A 16,192-nucleotide genomic window follows, 5' to 3' on the forward strand; every position below is an offset into this window, starting at 1 on the left:
CACAGACAAACATAGATGGAGAGTCACGGAGACAGAGGAGAGACAGATAAGAAACAGTGTATGTGAGGTGAATGCCTAGAGAGAGACAGACAGAAAGGGTCTCTTTCATGGAGGGGTAAAATCTCCCTTGGACCGCTTTCGTCAATGAACCTCATCCAAGGACCGACTGTAGGGCTGAGCCCAGCAGCTTCAGAGCACAGGGTGCCGGGGCCCAGGGAGGTGGGGAGCCCGAGGGTGACCTGACCCAGCCCGGAGTTCCTGGACAATGCTTTTGGGATGCGGGAGAGGCCTTGGAACAGCCAGGAGGTGCCTGGAACCCTAAAGTGGAGCCAAAGTGGGGGTGGGGGGGTGGGGCGGGCAGGGCCACCTCAGAGCTGGGCTGAGACTTTGAGGAAAGGAATCCTCTCCCCCTTCCCCTCCCCCTGGGGCGGGGCTCAACCTCTGGCTATAAACCGGGGTGCTTCAGCCTGCCCAGCAAGATTTCTCCCCACCACTCTCTCACACCTCTGCTGACCCAGACTCAGGTAACAGCCCCCTGTGAGCTCCAGGGGTGTCCTTGGGGGAGGCGGCAGAGGGATGGGAGGCATGAGAGGTGAGGAGGAGAGGTATGGAGGCAGATCTGGGAATTCGAGGGGGCCAGGGTCCCGGGACTGGGGATGGATGGGGGAATGTATGAGGATTTGGGGGGTTATAGAATCTAGGGGTGCCCGGGTTTGGGTATCCCAGAATAGAATACCTTAGGGCCTTGGAGCTCTGAGTCTGAGGGAATCTCAGAAATTGAGAGTCTCTGAGCTTGGATGGCAGACAGTCTGAGTGTCAGGACTGGGGGTCAGTGTCTGTGGGTTTAGGACTTAAAAGTCACAGAATCTGAGGCCTCATGGCTGGAGGTAATATAATTTGTAGTGTCACATTGGGGTAGCATCAATCAGGCCTCTGAATTTGGGTGTACAGATTTTTGGGGTCTCATAATCTTGAGGTTTCAGAATTTAGGTCAAGACCTAAGGGATCAAGATTTTAGGGTGTCTGGGCTCACAACGTGCAGGATCCACAGTTGGGGGGAGGTCTCAGAATCTGGAGATCCAAGGACTTGCTGGTTTTCAGAATTCGTCAGTTAGAATCTGTGTGTATTGGGGTCTGGGGAGGTCTCACCTGGGCACCTTGGGGATTTCAGAGATGGGGGTGTTAGTATTTAGGGGTCAGGGTGAGGCCTGGGGACAGAAGCTGCTCTTGTGTGTCATTGTCCCCTCCGTGGCAGTGGGTGAAGGTGAAAGGAGGTGACAGGTGGGCAGATAACCCGCCAGAGGGGTGGGGGCCCTGGGGGTGGGAGAGGACGGGGGTGGGGGTGGGGGTGGGTTTGGTGATTAATTCTCCCAGAACCCTCACCGCCCCCCCCCCGCCCTCAGATACTTCTCAGGAGATGTCCTCTGTGTCACCCGATGTGACATCCCCCCAAAATAGACTCTGGGGGCGGGGCAGCTATTGTCTTCAGGCCACTGTCCCTTCCCAAATACCTTCTCCTAATCCAGACCCAGATCAGGTTCCTACGGACTTGTCATAAGACAAAAGGGGACAGCTGTGGAGAGGGGCGGGGCTGCAGCCGGGGCTCGGCCCCACCTTACCCCCAGTGCCCGGATCACCGGATCAGTAGGTTGAGGAGGTGGGGGGCTAACCACTCCCCCCTGAGACCCGGGGGTCCAGGCCCCCGGCCCCTCCCCGCTCAGACCCCGGGATCCAGGCCCCTGGCCCCTCCCCCCTCATACCCGGGGGTCCAGGCCCCCGGCCCCTCCCCCCTCAGACCCGAGGGTCCAGGCCCCCTGCCCCTCCTCCCCAGAGCCAGGGTCCAGGCCCCCGGCCCCTCCCCCCTCAGACCCGAGGGTCCAGGCCCCCGGCCCCTCCTCCCCAGAGCCAGGGTCCAGGCCCCCGGCCCCTCCCCCCTCAGACCCCGGGATCCAGGCCCCTGGCCCCTCCCCCCTCATACCCGGGGGTCCAGGCCCCCGGCCCCTCCCCCCTCAGACCCGAGGGTCCAGGCCCCCTGTCCCTCCTCCCCAGAGCCAGGGTCCAGGCCCCGGGCCCCTCCCCCCCTCAGACCCGAGGGTCCAGGCCCCCTGCCCCTCCTCCCCAGAGCCAGGGTCCAGGCCCCCGGCCCCTCCCCCCTCAGACCCGGTGTTCCAGGCCCCCGGCCCCTCCCCCTCAGAATCGGGGGTCCAGACCCCAGCCACCTGCCCTTCTGGACCGCACCCCATTTGGCCTGTTCTCTGCTGTCTGTAGGTCACACCAGGACCCCAGGATGTCGGACGCCGAAGAGCAAGAATATGAAGAGTGAGTGATGCCGGCGGGAGGGCTGGGGGCCTGGAGCGGCGGAGACCCCTCCCGCCTCCAAGGCTCCTAATTCTCTCCCTCCCTCTTTCCTTCCCCCGGGTCCTCAGGGAGCAGCCTGAAGGTGAGTGGGGCGCGGGCTAGCCTTGGCGGGGGTGGGGTTGGGGGTGCCTTGCAGCATCTTACTTAGCCCACCCCGCCCGACGCCCGCTCTCCTGGTTCGCACAGCCCGTGCGTGGGAAGCGCTCTCGGGTCCATTTGCCGCGGAGGCCCCGAGGGGCCCCCCTCTCGGTCTCGGATCGGACTCGACCCGATCCCGGTTCTCCCTGTGCCCCCATCTGGGGGCCCCCACCCCTCCCCGGGACCCCTAACGCCGCGCCCTCTGTCCCCTACCCCTTGCAGAAGAGGAGGCCGCCGAGGAGGAGGAGGAAGGTGAGGCGCCGCACTCCGCAGGTCGGAGCCGGACGCAGGGCCGGGGCCGGGGCCGGGGTCGGGGCGGGGGCGGGGATGCTCGGCCGGGGCGCGGGCGGCCGGGAGGGCTCAGCCTCAGCTCCTCTAACAGCCTCTCCCCTCTCTCCTCTCCCCGCCCCCCGCGCCCGCGCGCGGCCGCTCTCCTCCCCGGCCCCTCACCCCCTCGCTTATCCTGCGCCCCCTCCCAGCCCCCGAGGAGCCGGAGCCGGCGGCAGAGCCAGGTAACCGCGGCTGCTTCGCTTCCGGAGAGCGATCCCGGGGCCTCGGGGCCCCGACCTCCGCGAGGACCAGCTCCGCGCCCCGCAACCCGCGCCCGGCCCGGCCCTTTAAGCCCGGAGCGCGCTCGCGCCCTCTGCTGGCCGCGAAGGGAACCAGCCTCGCGGAGGCTTTAACCCGTTCCCTTCCGTCTTAAAGGGACCGACACCCAAGCCTTCTTCCCCAGACTCGAGGGCCAAGCACAGAAGGGTTGGGTGTTTGCGGAGAGGCACCCCTCCCTCCCTCTCGTCTTCGCCTGTCCCTTACTTTTCTCCTTCATATACATTCAAAGGTTGGGGCCGGGGTTGCCGTAGGGGCTAGTGGGGGGGGGTGGGGAGGGTCTGGATTGCTATGGGGAGCGGCCGAGGACACAACTCCTGGGTCACCGAGCGAAGAGAGGGCGTGGGGCCTCCCTGCACTGCTAGGTCTTGATGGAGGAGGGTAGGAGCTCTGGGTGTGTAGGACGAGGGGCGGGGGCGGGGGTTGCCTTTTTTTTTTTTGGTCTCCTTATGGTCTGGAGGTTTGGACACCTGGGTTCCCAGCGATGGAGGAGGGGGATCCCCCATACCAGTTCTGAATGTATATCTGATGCGTGTGACCCTGTCCCTCCTAAAGGCCACCCCATTTCCCTTATCCTCTTTTACCCGCCAACCCCTCCCCCGGAGCTGCAGGAGAAGGGAACTGGGCTTGTGGGAACCACGGCTTGGGAAGGGGCGGGTCCCTCCTGTGGAAATGTCATGCCCACCCACCCACGAACTCTTGCTAATTATCTCTTTGTATCCCTCTCACCAGAAGAGGAGCGCCCCAAACCAAGGTGAGATCCTAGGAGGGGTGGGGGTTCCCATCACACCCCCTTAAATATATCTCCCACCTCCAGAGACAGGGTGCAAGCGAGGCAGAGAAGGAGAGTGGGGAAAGGAAGCATAGGAAAGGACAGTGATTTCCGCAAACATTTCTGTGGAACTTTCCACTTTGGTGTTTGGCGAGAGGCAGACTCTGCCTGCCCCGTTGGTGAAATAGACCCAGATCCGGCGACTGTAGCACAGTTGTTTGATTGTTCTTTGCGACCCCGTGGACTGTGGCCCACCAGGCTCCTCTGTCCATGGGATTCTCCAGACAAGAACACTGGAGTGGATTGCCATGCCCTCCTCCAGGGGATCTTCCAGATCCAGGGATCGAACTAACATCTCCTACATCTCCTGCATTGGCAGGTGGATCCTTTATCCCTGAGCCACCCGGGGAAGCCCATGGTAACACAGAGGAGGGGACTATCTGTGCTCTAGGCAATCAAGGAAGGCTTCCTAGGAGAGGTGACGCCTGAGAGACAAGGAGTTTGCTAGCTGAAGGAGGTATAAGGGAGATGAGGAAGCAAGTGGTGTGTGCAAGGTCCCGTGTTTCAGGGGAGAGATACAGACACAGGAGAATCCAAACTAGGAGACCAGTGGGGCCATGGAGCTCACGGAGGGGAGAGAGGCCACCTGGGGCGTGTCATATTGAGACCAAAGCTTGGCAATCCAGGACTTCCCTGGCAGTCCTGTGGTCTTAAGACTACGCTCCCAATGCAGGGAGTATGGGTTTGGTCCCTGCTTGGGGAATTAAGATCCCACATACTGTGTAGTGCAGCTAAAAACTAAAAAACCAAAACAAACCCAAAGCTTAGAGATGCAAGGAGGCAGCAACCCGAGCATACAAAGCAGAAATCCTTGGGGCCTCTGCGGACAGTGCGTGAATTTCACTGTGGCTATAGAGGGATGGGCCTGTGGAGGCCAGGGCACTGGGGAGCTAACGGAGGGTTCTGAGCAGAGAAGCCAGAGGCTCAGATCTGAGTGAGAGCCAGGTGTACAGGAAAGCACAGCTGTGCTTCAGCACCAGGGAAGCCTTGTTTGAGCAGGGAAGTTCCCAGGGGTGGGTGTGGAGTGGTATATCAAAGGAAGGGTATTGCAGGCAGGGCAAACAGCATGTGCAAATGTCCGGGGGCATTGGGGTGCATGACATGGCCAGGGAATTGTGGGACGAGGTGAGGCCCAAGCTGGGGCAGAGGGCTTAGGGTAGAAAGGGACCACCAGCTGAGAGAGCCCCAGGGTTCCGTGTTGTTTTGTCATGGCACGTGGCATGTGGGCTCTTAATTCTGAGGCCAGGGATGGAACCCACACCTCCTGCAGTGGGAGCACAGGGTCTTAAGCACTGGACTTCCAGGGAAGTTCCAAGAACCCCAGGTTGGTGAGCTCAGTTAGAGCAGGGTTTGTGCAAAGACAGGAAATGTTCAGGAGGCATCTGTTCACTGGTGTCTGGGGTTTGAGGAAGAGTCTGTGCTGGAGACAGAGGCTAATCCTCAGTAAATGATGGCAGTTGAAGTCATGGGAATGAATGACTGACCTATGAATGAATCGAATGAATCGAAGAGCAAAAGTCCCACCAGGGGACAAGGAGACAGAGATGGGACAGGCAGAGAAATAGGAAGCAAGTCAGGAGGAGGTGCTGTTTTAGAAACCAAAGAAGAGGGCATTTCCCTGGTGGTCTGAGGGTTAAGATTCTGCCCTCCCAGTGCAGGGGGCATGGGTTCAAATCTTGGTCAGGGAACTGACCCACATGCTGCACCATGCAGCTAAAAAAAAAAATTAATAAAGAAAATTCTAAGAAACGGGAGGACCCCAGGGCTGGAAATTAAGGGCAGCCCCTCATAGCAGCACCACCCAATACGAATACAACGCAAGCCACATATGTAACTGAATTATTATTATTATTTTTTTGCTAGCTGCATTTGAAAAAGTAAAATGGGTAAAACGAATCCCAATAGCATATTTTACTCAACGCGTTGTACTGGAAATCGCATCGTTGGGACACTAAGCCATATAAACGTCCTTAGTGAAACATTTTACATTCGTGGGTTCCACCGAGTCTGTGGAACCAGGGCGTGCATCTCACGGCAGCCTGTCCGATGCGGACCGGCCGCACGGCAGGCGCTCAGGACCCACGTGAGGCTGATGCTGCCCCGCCGGAAGGTCAGGGCACTCAGCGTTTCCCTTCTGTCCACGCAGCCGGCCTGTGGTACCTCCTCTGATCCCGCCAAAGATCCCAGAGGGGGAGCGTGTGGACTTCGATGTAAGTAACAGACGCCCCATCCCGGGCGGGGCTGCTAGCCTCTAGGGCGCGAATTAGGAAGCGGCGCCCCTCCCTATTTTTTCTCCTCCTTCTTCTTCTTTTTTGGCATGCTTGCTTTCCGACACACTCCTGGAATTGCGTCCTCGCGGCCCCCTAGGGTCAGAGCAGGGTGTTCGCTGCCATCTGCTGGACATCGAGAGCAGGGCAGCTGTCTGTCCCAGCGGACGGTCAATCCCACAAACTCTTGCGGTCCAGGGGTCCCCCACTGACGCTTCTCAGAGGTGCTGCGGGGCTGGTGCCTTCTCGGGGTACCACCTGGGGATGACCAGGCTCCCGCCCTCCGTCCCTCAGGACATCCACCGGAAGCGCATGGAAAAGGACCTGCTGGAGCTGCAGACACTCATCGACGTCCACTTTGAGCAGCGGAAGAAAGAGGAAGAGGAGCTGGTGGCGCTAAAAGAGCGCATCGTGAGTGGAGGGCGGTGGGCTTCCCCCAGTTCGCCCCTCGCCTCCCAGCCTCTGGGTCCTGAGAGATACGGAGCATGGTCGCCGTCCAGTGCAGACCCAAGGCTGAAACTTTCCGGATCGCACCCAAGTTGATGCTTGTCTCCACTCCTGACCTGACCTGACCTGGGAAGGGATAAGGGGGTACGTGGTGGTCCCTGCACCCGCTCAGCCCTCTGCCTCTTCCAGGAGCGGCGCCGGGCGGAGAGAGCCGAGCAACAGCGCTTCAGAACCGAGAAGGAGCGAGAGCGTCAGGCCAAGCTGGCGGTGGGTGCCTCCCCTCCTCCTGGGAGCGGTTTTCCATTCGTGATCTTCTCTGTGACCCCAAGAAAGTCCACATGCGTATTATCCATGGATCTTGCTGTTGAAAGGGAGGGAAACCCCAACCCCAACTGAATTTAGCAGAAGGAGAGTTTTATTGGCTCATATAACTAAATTGCCTAAGGCAGGGCCTGCTTCAGGCATGGCTGGATCAAGGGACTTAAATACTATCACAAAGACCCAGGTTTTCTCTTTCCATCCTTTGGCCTATATTTATGTGCACAATGTGTCCAGGAGGGTGCCTGGCATGTTCCTGGTCTGAGCTCTGAAAATCCTGACTCCCATCAGTCCTAGGCAGGAGTGACCAAGGTCCAGTAGCAGGTCTGGCTTAAACTCCTCTTTCTCTCTGGGACAAATCCTAGGATGTTTTCAGATTGTTCACCTGCCATTGTGGAGTGAATCACTGGCTGGTTGGGAGAAACTGAGGAGAACGCTCCCATTGCTACAGACCTTGGAAACATGACCTGACTTGAATGACCCACTCATTTTCTTTGTTTTTTGGCCGCACCTCGCGGCGTGTGGGATCTTAGTTCCAGGGTTTGAACCTGTGCCTCCTGCAGTAGAAGTGCAGATTCTTAACCACTGGACCACCAGGGAAGTCCCCCAAACCACTGTTAAAGAACAGGAATTGGGTGCTGTGGTAGACAAAGGACTGGTCTCCCGGAGGAAGGGGACCCGAGCCGAGGGGTGCAGGCAGCCCCGAGAAGCTGGAAAAGGAAAGGGGGTGACTCTCCGCTCACGGCCCTAGGAGGAGGCTGTGTGCCCCGTGACTTAGCTCCTGAGACCCACTGCAGACTGAGCTGCAGAAATGCAAGGTGATAAATTGACATTGCTTTAAGCCACTATGTTTGCAGATTACAGCAGTGAGAGGAAGCTCATTCAGGTGGGGAACTATGGGCAAGCCCCACATCTCGCCTGTCCCTCCAGTGGGGAAGGGCTTTGGTCGGGGCGAGCGTCTAATTCTGGAACATACAACGCAGACTTTCCGGATGTGGTCATGCCTCAGTGAAGGCATTCTGGAGCCCCTTCCTCAGGCTCAAGGTCAAGAGCCTCTTGACTCTGCCCCCTCCGCCACTCCCATGACCAGTTACCCTCTTTGCCCCTCTGAGGACAGTCATTCTCCTCTCATGAGACTAAAGGAGAGTAAGTCTCAGAGAGGGCAAGTACCTACACGGAGGTCACACAGCAAGATCACCGCTGGCCATTGCAGGCTGGAGCACGCAGAGAAAAGCAAGCATATCCCCACCCCCCACGTCAGATTAAGTTTTCCTGGGGGCAGGGGCAGCATATTAAGGCTCAGAGAAGACGAAGGACTGGCCGGTGGTCACACACCCAGGCCTGGAAGGGCCAGGAGGAAGTATTTGCATCCTTGTCTGCTCTGATATTGACCTTGTCTCTGGTGAGCTTCCCTGGTGGCTCAAATGGTAAAGAATCTACCTACAATGCAGGAGGCTGGGGTTTGATCCCTGGGTTGGGAAGATCCCCTGGAGAGGAGAATGGCAACCCATCCAGTGTTCTTGCCTGGAGAATCCCATGGACAGAGGAGCCTGGAGGGCCACAGTTCATGGGGCTGCAGAGAGTCGGACACGACTGAATCGACTAACACTTTCTCATGCTTGAGTCTGATTGACCCCTGATTCACTCGGTGCAGAATTGGCCTCCCTGATGCCCCCCTCAGGTGCCCTCCCCTCTCAGTCTAGGGGGGTGGGGGAGGCCCAGGGGTGAACCCCGTTCTTCCCACAGGAGGAGAAGATGCGGAAGGAAGAGGAGGAGGCCAAGAAGCGGGCCGAGGACGACGCCAAGAAGAAGAAGGTTCTGTCCAACATGGGTGCCCATTTTGGGGGTTATCTGGTCAAGGTGAGTTCAGCCTGCTGGGGCCTGAGGTCTGGGGTCCCGGGGGAGGCAGCTGGGGTCTGAGGAGGAGAGGCTGGGGGAGCCACCCCCCACCTCATGGTGCCCCCTTCCCACCCTCAGGCAGAACAGAAGCGAGGGAAGCGCCAGACGGGGCGTGAGATGAAACTGCGTATCCTGTCTGAGCGTAAAAAGCCTCTGAACATCGACCACATGGGAGAAGAGCAGCTCCGGTAGGCGGGAGGGGCCCGGGTGGCAGACAGGCAGATGGGGTGACCCCTGGCCCAGGTCTGAGTGGGCGGAAACGCTGGCGCTGTGTGACGGCAAGTGTCTCTCCCTCTCTGGGCCACTCCCCTGTGGAGTGTCACTGATGTAGGACTTATGTTTTTGGTGCCAAGACCTGTAGAGTCTGGGAGATGATAGGAAACCAGACCACAGGGCTGACCAAAATTGAGGCGATAATGTTGGTCTGATGATGTCCCCTGGGAATTCCAAACGGGCTCCCTCTTCTACCTGAATTAAAGCCAGACACACTGGCAACAATTTCCCAGGCAAATCGCTTCTGGTCGGAGCTCCGTCTTTCCCTTCACAGCTCACTCTGGGCACAGCCTGCCTCTCAGGATAAGCCCTCAGAGGGAAGGCCGGGGAGGGTCTTCCCTCGGGGGCCTCCTCTGTGTCTTAAGCGCCCAGGCACGGCCCTTAAAGTCAGAAACACCCACCACCCCAGAGGCGGCGCAGAGAGGGGACTTGGAGCTCAGTACCTGAGACTGCTTGCCAGGGGTCAGTGCCAGCTCCACCACTTAAGCTATGTGATCTTAGGCAGTTGTTGACCTCCTCTGAGTCTTGCTTTCCTCACTGGTAAAAGGAGGCTGTGATAACAGAGTCTACATCACAGAGCAGTGAAATGTCAGCGAGCAGTAGCCCATGTGGAGGGCTTGCAGCTCTGTGAGGTAGATACCATTATACTATCATCACCGTCAGCTTAGAGATAACAAACCAGAACATTAAAAAAGCCAGCAAACAAAAAAGGGCACAGAGGGGTTAAAGAACCTTTCCAGGGTTGCACAGCCTGCAGGCACAAGAGTGGGGATTGGAACCCAGGAAGTCTGGTGTGGTAATCTGTGTTCTTCATCACGTATTTACGAAGGGGCATGATGGTAAATGCTTCCCGAGTGGATCTCCAGAGGCTAAAAGTCCACATCTCAGCGTCTGCTCATTTCCATGGTGTAAATGCTCCCAGGACGCTGATTTCAAACCCCCAGTGTGAGGACCCTGTGCTCAGAGTTGGGGATGGATATGCAGAGTCGACTCCAGCCCCCTCCCTCCCAGGAAACATTATCGCGGGGCCTGGACTAAATAGTATGTCGCTTGGCCATAGTCACAAGCCAGAGAATTCCAGATCTGGTGTTTGAACCTATGCTTTCTGACTCCAGGACCGGGGCCCTTAGCCATGCTACCATTCTCCCTTAGAGAGACAGGGACATGGAGAAGCGGGCAGAGATTTAAAGACCCCCTGCTGCAATCTACTTTGCATGTTAACAAAAGGGCCCCAAATTATTAACACAATGGCACCAGTAAAGCCAAATTCAAAGGGTTCCCTCAGCCCCTCTGGGCCCGGGCCGGCCTGGCTCCCTTCCCTGACAGCCCTTCTGCCCGGCCAGGGAGAAGGCCCAGGAACTGTCGGACTGGATCCACCAGCTGGAGTCAGAGAAGTTTGACCTGATGGCGAAGCTGAAGCAGCAGAAATATGAGGTGAGACCCGTGTTTGCTGGAGGCCAGGCCGGGCTGGGGCTGGGTGCTTGGCTGGGTTTGGGTCAGGGGGCAGGGGGCGGCTCTCCCTCCAGCTCTACCAACACATCCCTCTGGTCTCCGCAGATCAACGTTCTGTACAACCGCATCAGCCACGCCCAGAAGTTGTAAGTGTGAACGAGCCTGTGCCCCACACCCGTCCCTCTGACTCTGTCTCTCCTGCTGCCCCTGACTCTGAGTTTCAGCCCCAGCCACCCTCTCTTGGGGGCTCTGTCTTCATCCCTCTTTCTCTGGAACGTTCTCATAACCTGTCCTTTTCTCTCCATCTCCGGTTCTCTTCTGGGGTCTCAATCCCCCTTTCTATGTTCCTCTTAATCACTAGTCCTCCGAGGCGGGGGGGTGATCTCCCCCCCACACACACCCAGGGGACATCAGGGGATGTCCGGAACACGTTTGGGGAGGGGGTCCTACTGTCCCCTGCTGGGAGGAGCTCAGGGCTCCTGTTCAGTGTCCTGCGATGCTCAGGACGGTCCCCAAATGTCACCGGTGCTGATGTCGAGAAGCACGGCTTTTTCTCTGTTTCCACTCTGTCTCCCCGCCCTGCTTCCCTCCCTCTCTCCATCTTTCTGCCTCAGTTTCCATCTTTCTCTTCCCCCGCAGCCTCCCCGGCCCTCTCTCTGTCACTGTCCCCTTCCTCCCCCCAGCTCTGTGTCCATAACCATTTATCAGTGCCCACGTGAACATCCTGAGCTGGCCCAGTGACACCACCTCCTGCCTGGCAATGGGCTGGTGATGGCTAATCGTGCCACCCCAGGCAGCGAACCCCCCCAAGAGCAGGCAGTGGCGGGCATCTTCCCCTGGCAGGGAGGGCGGGGCCCATCTCAGAGGTGGGCGGGGAGGAGCTCCTTCCTGACACCCCTCCTTCTCCTCCAGCCGGAAGGGGGCCGGGAAGGGCCGCGTCGGAGGCCGCTGGAAGTGAGGAGCTGGGCACAGCGCCCCCCCACCCCCTCGAGGCACCTGGGAGTCCTTGGCGTGTGCGCCCATCCAGGGTGTGTGTCCATCTGGGGCTTGAAATAAATGCTCCCCCTGCAGCACGTGCTGAGTCCTGTGTTATTATGAACGCCCAGCTGGCCATGGCGAGGGCACCAGCTCACAGCTGCTGGGAGAATCCTCTCACCAATCTTGAGGGCCATGTGTAAGACTGACCCCTCACCCACAGCTGGTGGTCATGCAAAACGGTGTGACCTCTCTGGAAAGGAGTCGGGCAGGTCTTCAAAAAGTTAACCATAGTGTTACCATTTGTTGTTGTTTAGTGGCTCAGTTGTGTCTGAGTCTTTGCGACTCTGTGGCCTGTAGCCTGCCAGGCTCCTCTGTCCATGGGGTTCTCCAGGCGAGAACACTGGAGTGGGTTGCCATTTCCTTCTCCAGGGGATCTTCCTGACCTGGGGATCAAACCCCCATCTCCTGCATTGGTAGGTGGGATCTTTACCGCTGAGCCATGCTGCTGCTGCTGCTAAGTCGATTCAGTTGTGTCCGACTCTGTGCGACCCCAGAGATGGCAGCCCACCAGGCTCTCCCGTCCCTGAGATTCTCCAGGCAACAACACTGGAGTGGGTTGCCATTTCCTTCTCCAACCGCTGAGCCTTAGGCCCTAGCAATTCCGCCCCAAGAGAACGGAAAATCTATATTCTCACGAACACATGTACAGGAATCTCAGCAGCAGCATAGCTCAGGATACCCAAGAAGCGAGAACAACCCAAACGGCCATCCACTGGTGAACGGATATGAGGGAACACTATTCAGCTGTAAAAAGCAATGCGGCTCTCACACAGGCTTCAGTGCAGATGAGCCGGCAAATCAGAATGAAGGAAGCTAGATGCAAATGGCCACACACTATGCGATTCCATTGATGTGAAATTTCTCGAAGGCAAATCCACAGAGGCAGGGAGCAGAGGTGGTCTCCAGGGACACAGGAGAAGGAAGGAGTGGGGGAGGGTAATGGCTAGGCGGATGGTGCTTCTTCTGGGGGTGATGAGAGTGTTCTGGCATTACAACCTTGGAATAGACTAAAAAAACCCCTCTGATCACGTTACTATTAAGATATATATGAGATAGATAACCAACAAGGACCTGCTGTAGAGCACAGGGAACTCTGCTCGATGTATTGTAGCAGGGCAGTCCGGGCTTCCACTGCCAGGGTCTTGGGTTCAATCCCTGGTTGGGGAACTATGATCGCGAAAGCCACACGATGCAGCCAAACAAACAAACTCCAAACTAATAACCTATAAGGGAAAAGAATCTGTAAAAGTCTATATATAACTGGGTCACTTTGCTGTAACCTGAAACTAACGCAACGTTGTAAGTTAACTAGACTTCAATTTTTAAAAATGGCTAAAAATAAATAAATAAAAGCACTATGGGTCTTGGAAAAAAAAAAAAAAAGAAAAGAAATCCTAAAGTGGATAAACCTAAAGAAAACGAAGCCTGCCATCAGGTGCCTCCCGCCTTCCTGCTCGGCTTCCACCTATGAGGTTGCAGACTGGTCCCGAGATGATTTCTGGAGCTCTGCGCCGTCCCATCCGCTTCCCAGAAGGAAGGCAGGAAAAGACGAGAAGGCAGACACGGGCACCTCTTGGCCGAGTCAAACCACTTTCCGAAGCCTTCCTGGACAGCCCCCACCCCGCCCCAGTCGTGCTCACTTACATCTTATCTCGACCCCTGACGGCAGAGATGACTAGGTCTCCTCTGGCTCTGGAGCCAGCGGGGTGCGTTGCTGCTCCAAACAAAAGCAGGCTTCTTGTGTTTGAGGAAGGATGCAGTAGTGATGGGCAGGCAGTTGGCGGTCTCCGACCCAGTCTCCGGCCACCCACATACAGAGTCCCCGTGCCTGGAACACACTCCCAGGCTCCCCTCGGATGAAGGTCCAGAGTCTCAGGGAGGCAGATCAGCTTTGTCTGTCCGGCTTGGGTGTGCCTCTGGGTGGTTTGACATTATATAAATACAAACACAAGCTCTCCCTCTCTAGCTAACCCATGCTGGTGGAGATGGAGCAGGGCCATTGTAATACTGATAATTTAGAAACAAACCTCCCACGTGGGAAAGAGGAGAGAGAGAAGCACACTGAAGTCATTGGGGAGGAGAAGAGATCTTAGGTACAGATCTGGAAAATCTGGGAACCTGGTTCTAGATTTTGGATAAAATGCATTTTTTATAAGCACCGTGGTCCCTGACACTGCAAGGCGGAGGGCTTCTTTCTGGGCCTGTGTCCTTGGATAACCTTTGGGAAGATGCCATTCTTGAGATGGTTGTCAACCTCAAAGCCTGTTGGCATGAGTTTAAGGACACAGCGGATGTTTTCGTGTGTTGAAAGTCACAGCAGGTCAGCCACAGGGTGCCTTTCGCAATATAATTCTCTCTCTTTTTAACAATTAATTAATCGGTATTTCTGAGAAGGCAATGGCACCCCACTCCAGTACTCTTGCCTGGAAAATCCCATGGATGGAGGAGCCCGGTAGGCTGCAGTCCATGGGGTCGCTGGGAGTCGGACACGACTGAGCGACTTCACTTTCACTTTTCACTTTCATGCATTGGAGAAGGAAATGGCAACCCACTCCAGTGTTCTTGCCTGGAGAATCCCAGGGACAGGGGAGCCTGGTGAGCTGCCGTCCATGGGGTCGCACAGAGTCAGACACGACTGAAGCGACTTAGCAGCAGCAGCAGCAGCAATCGTTATTTATTTTGGCTGTGCTGTCTCTTCATTGAGGTGTGGGCTTCTCTAGCTGCGGTTTGAATTCTCAGTACTTGCTGCACGTGGGATCTCAGTTCCCGACCAGGGGTCGAACCCATGTCCCCTTCACTGAGAACATGAAGTCTTATCCACTGGACCACCAGGGAAGTCCTAACAATATAATTCTCTCTTAAATGTAAAAGGTTCATTTGTGCAAATAACTCTTTCAAGGACGGTTAAAATAGAAGTTAGAACTGACTTCTACTATGCTTACCCCTGTTTTCTCACAGAACAGAGGAGTCAACTTGATACTTTGTGAATGTCCTCTTGCATCCCTTTATCCGAACCATCTTTATGAGGTCAGTTTTTCTGCCTCTTGCAGGGAAAAAGGGAACATGTTATCTTTCCAAGGCTATTTTCACCAGCTGTGAGGTTAAGCATCAACATTCCAGTGCTAGCATTGAGAGAAAACAACAGGCTTGAGAAGTGAAAAAAACCTTCACCGTGGAAAAGAGAAGGGCAGAAGAGAATTGTAATGAGTAAAATATAAAAATGCCTGTACAGAGCCAACGTCTACCTATGAGACAGGCCAGGTACACCGTCTCAACAGCTCCTGGAGGCAGAGATGAAGAGATTAAGCCTAGGTCCTAGATCAGACCCCACAGTTAGGAAGTGTCAAGAGACAAGATCAAATCTAGGAATGCCTAAACCAGAGCTGGAATTCTTATCCATTGTAGTAGAAAAGAATTTGTTAAACAGAGGTTCAAGTCTAAATGCAGCAGTCAACCTAAAGATGGCTAACAAAACTCACAGTGGGAGCATGTCCCATAGGAGGTTGTGTGGGTTGAGCAGATACTCTAAATCGTGTCTCCTGTAAATAAAAACCATAAAACTATAGACATATTTATATCACAGCTTACAGACACAGCGAACACAAGCTTCCAAAAACAGTATACACTGGGCTATAGACACAACCACAAACACACACATCACAGTTATGCACACGTCGGGAAGATCCCCTGGAGAAGGAAAGGGCAACCCACTCCAGTATTCTTGCTTGGAGAATCCCATGGACGGAGGAGCCTGGTGGGCTACAGTCCACGGGGTCATAAAGAGTTGGACACGACTTCACTTTTCACTTTATAGAGACACAGATAACCAAAGACACCCTAACAACATACACACCATTCAAGCTGCCTGGAGAAGAAGGTGGGTGTATACGTTGAATGGGAAGTGTGGGATTGAAGGACTACATATCCCCAAAGCCACCCCAACGGCTATCCCTTTTGTATCCATCCCAGTGGTCTCCAGACTTCACGGGATCTGTAGTTTATTTCTTAGCACAGGCCCAAGAACTTTAAAGTGGGTAGAGCTGATCTGACATTCCTTGGAAAACAGAACTCTTGCCTCTGTATTTCAGAGCCATTCTTTGTGATTTTCGGAGAAGGCAATGGCAACCCACTCCAGTACTCTTGCCTGGAAGATTCCATGGACGGAGGAGCCTGGTAGGCTGCAGCCCATGGGGTTGCTAAGAGTTGGACACGACTGAGCGACTTCACTTTCACTTTTCACTTTCATGCATTGAAGAAGGAAATGGCAACCCACTTCAGTGTTCTTGCCTGGAGAATCCCAGGGACGGAGAAACCTGGTGGGCTGCCATCTATGGGGTCGCACAGAGTCGGACACGACTGAAGCGACTTAGCAGCAGTAGCAGCTTTGTGATTTGTATAGGTCTTTTCTCTGGTTTCGGAGTGCTTGCTTCCTTCCCAATGAGGATTAAGGTGCAGAGTACTTAAGATGAGGCTCACATCGTGCTTTATGATGTTATGTATGAGTCAACCCGCCCTCCACGTCCATAAAAAGTCCTCGCCTTGGACTACAAATCCCAGCATGGCT

At 55.9% G+C, this 16,192-nt stretch overlaps 1 protein-coding gene across 3 annotated transcripts; it reads left to right on the forward strand.

Moving 5' to 3' along the window:
- The first annotated feature begins 412 nt into the window (after positions 1–412).
- Positions 413–11,663, forward strand: TNNT1 (troponin T1, slow skeletal type). Of its 3 annotated transcripts, XM_019979505.2 has the most exons (14): positions 413–524; positions 2,269–2,319; positions 2,427–2,440; positions 2,719–2,748; positions 2,976–3,008; positions 3,835–3,856; positions 6,081–6,144; positions 6,496–6,612; positions 6,838–6,915; positions 8,713–8,826; positions 8,944–9,053; positions 10,482–10,572; positions 10,696–10,736; positions 11,503–11,663. In XM_019979505.2, the coding sequence occupies exons 2-14, from the start codon at positions 2,288–2,290 to the stop codon at positions 11,546–11,548; spliced, it is 792 nt and encodes a 263-aa protein (XP_019835064.1). In that variant the 5' UTR covers positions 413–524; positions 2,269–2,287; the 3' UTR covers positions 11,549–11,663. The 3 variants fall into 3 exon arrangements, with proteins under 3 accessions (XP_019835064.1, XP_070627863.1, XP_019835065.1); XM_070771762.1 differs by lacking the exon at positions 2,976–3,008 and having other exon boundaries at positions 2,719–2,769; XM_019979506.2 differs by lacking the exon at positions 2,976–3,008.
- The last annotated feature ends 4,529 nt before the right edge of the window (positions 11,664–16,192 follow it).

The sequence above is a fragment of the Bos indicus genome, chromosome 18 (assembly GCF_029378745.1).
Source record: "Bos indicus isolate NIAB-ARS_2022 breed Sahiwal x Tharparkar chromosome 18, NIAB-ARS_B.indTharparkar_mat_pri_1.0, whole genome shotgun sequence".
Lineage (NCBI taxonomy): Eukaryota > Metazoa > Chordata > Mammalia > Artiodactyla > Bovidae > Bos > Bos indicus.

Coding starts and splice junctions, on each gene's coding strand:
- TNNT1 (XM_019979505.2), top strand. CDS start 2,288: ATGTCGGACGCCGAAGAGCAAGAATATGAAGA. Junction 3,857..6,080: donor GAGGAGCGCCCCAAACCAAG/GTGAGATCCTAG, acceptor CTGTCCACGCAG/CCGGCCTGTGGTACCTCCTC. Junction 6,613..6,837: donor TGGCGCTAAAAGAGCGCATC/GTGAGTGGAGGG, acceptor TGCCTCTTCCAG/GAGCGGCGCCGGGCGGAGAG.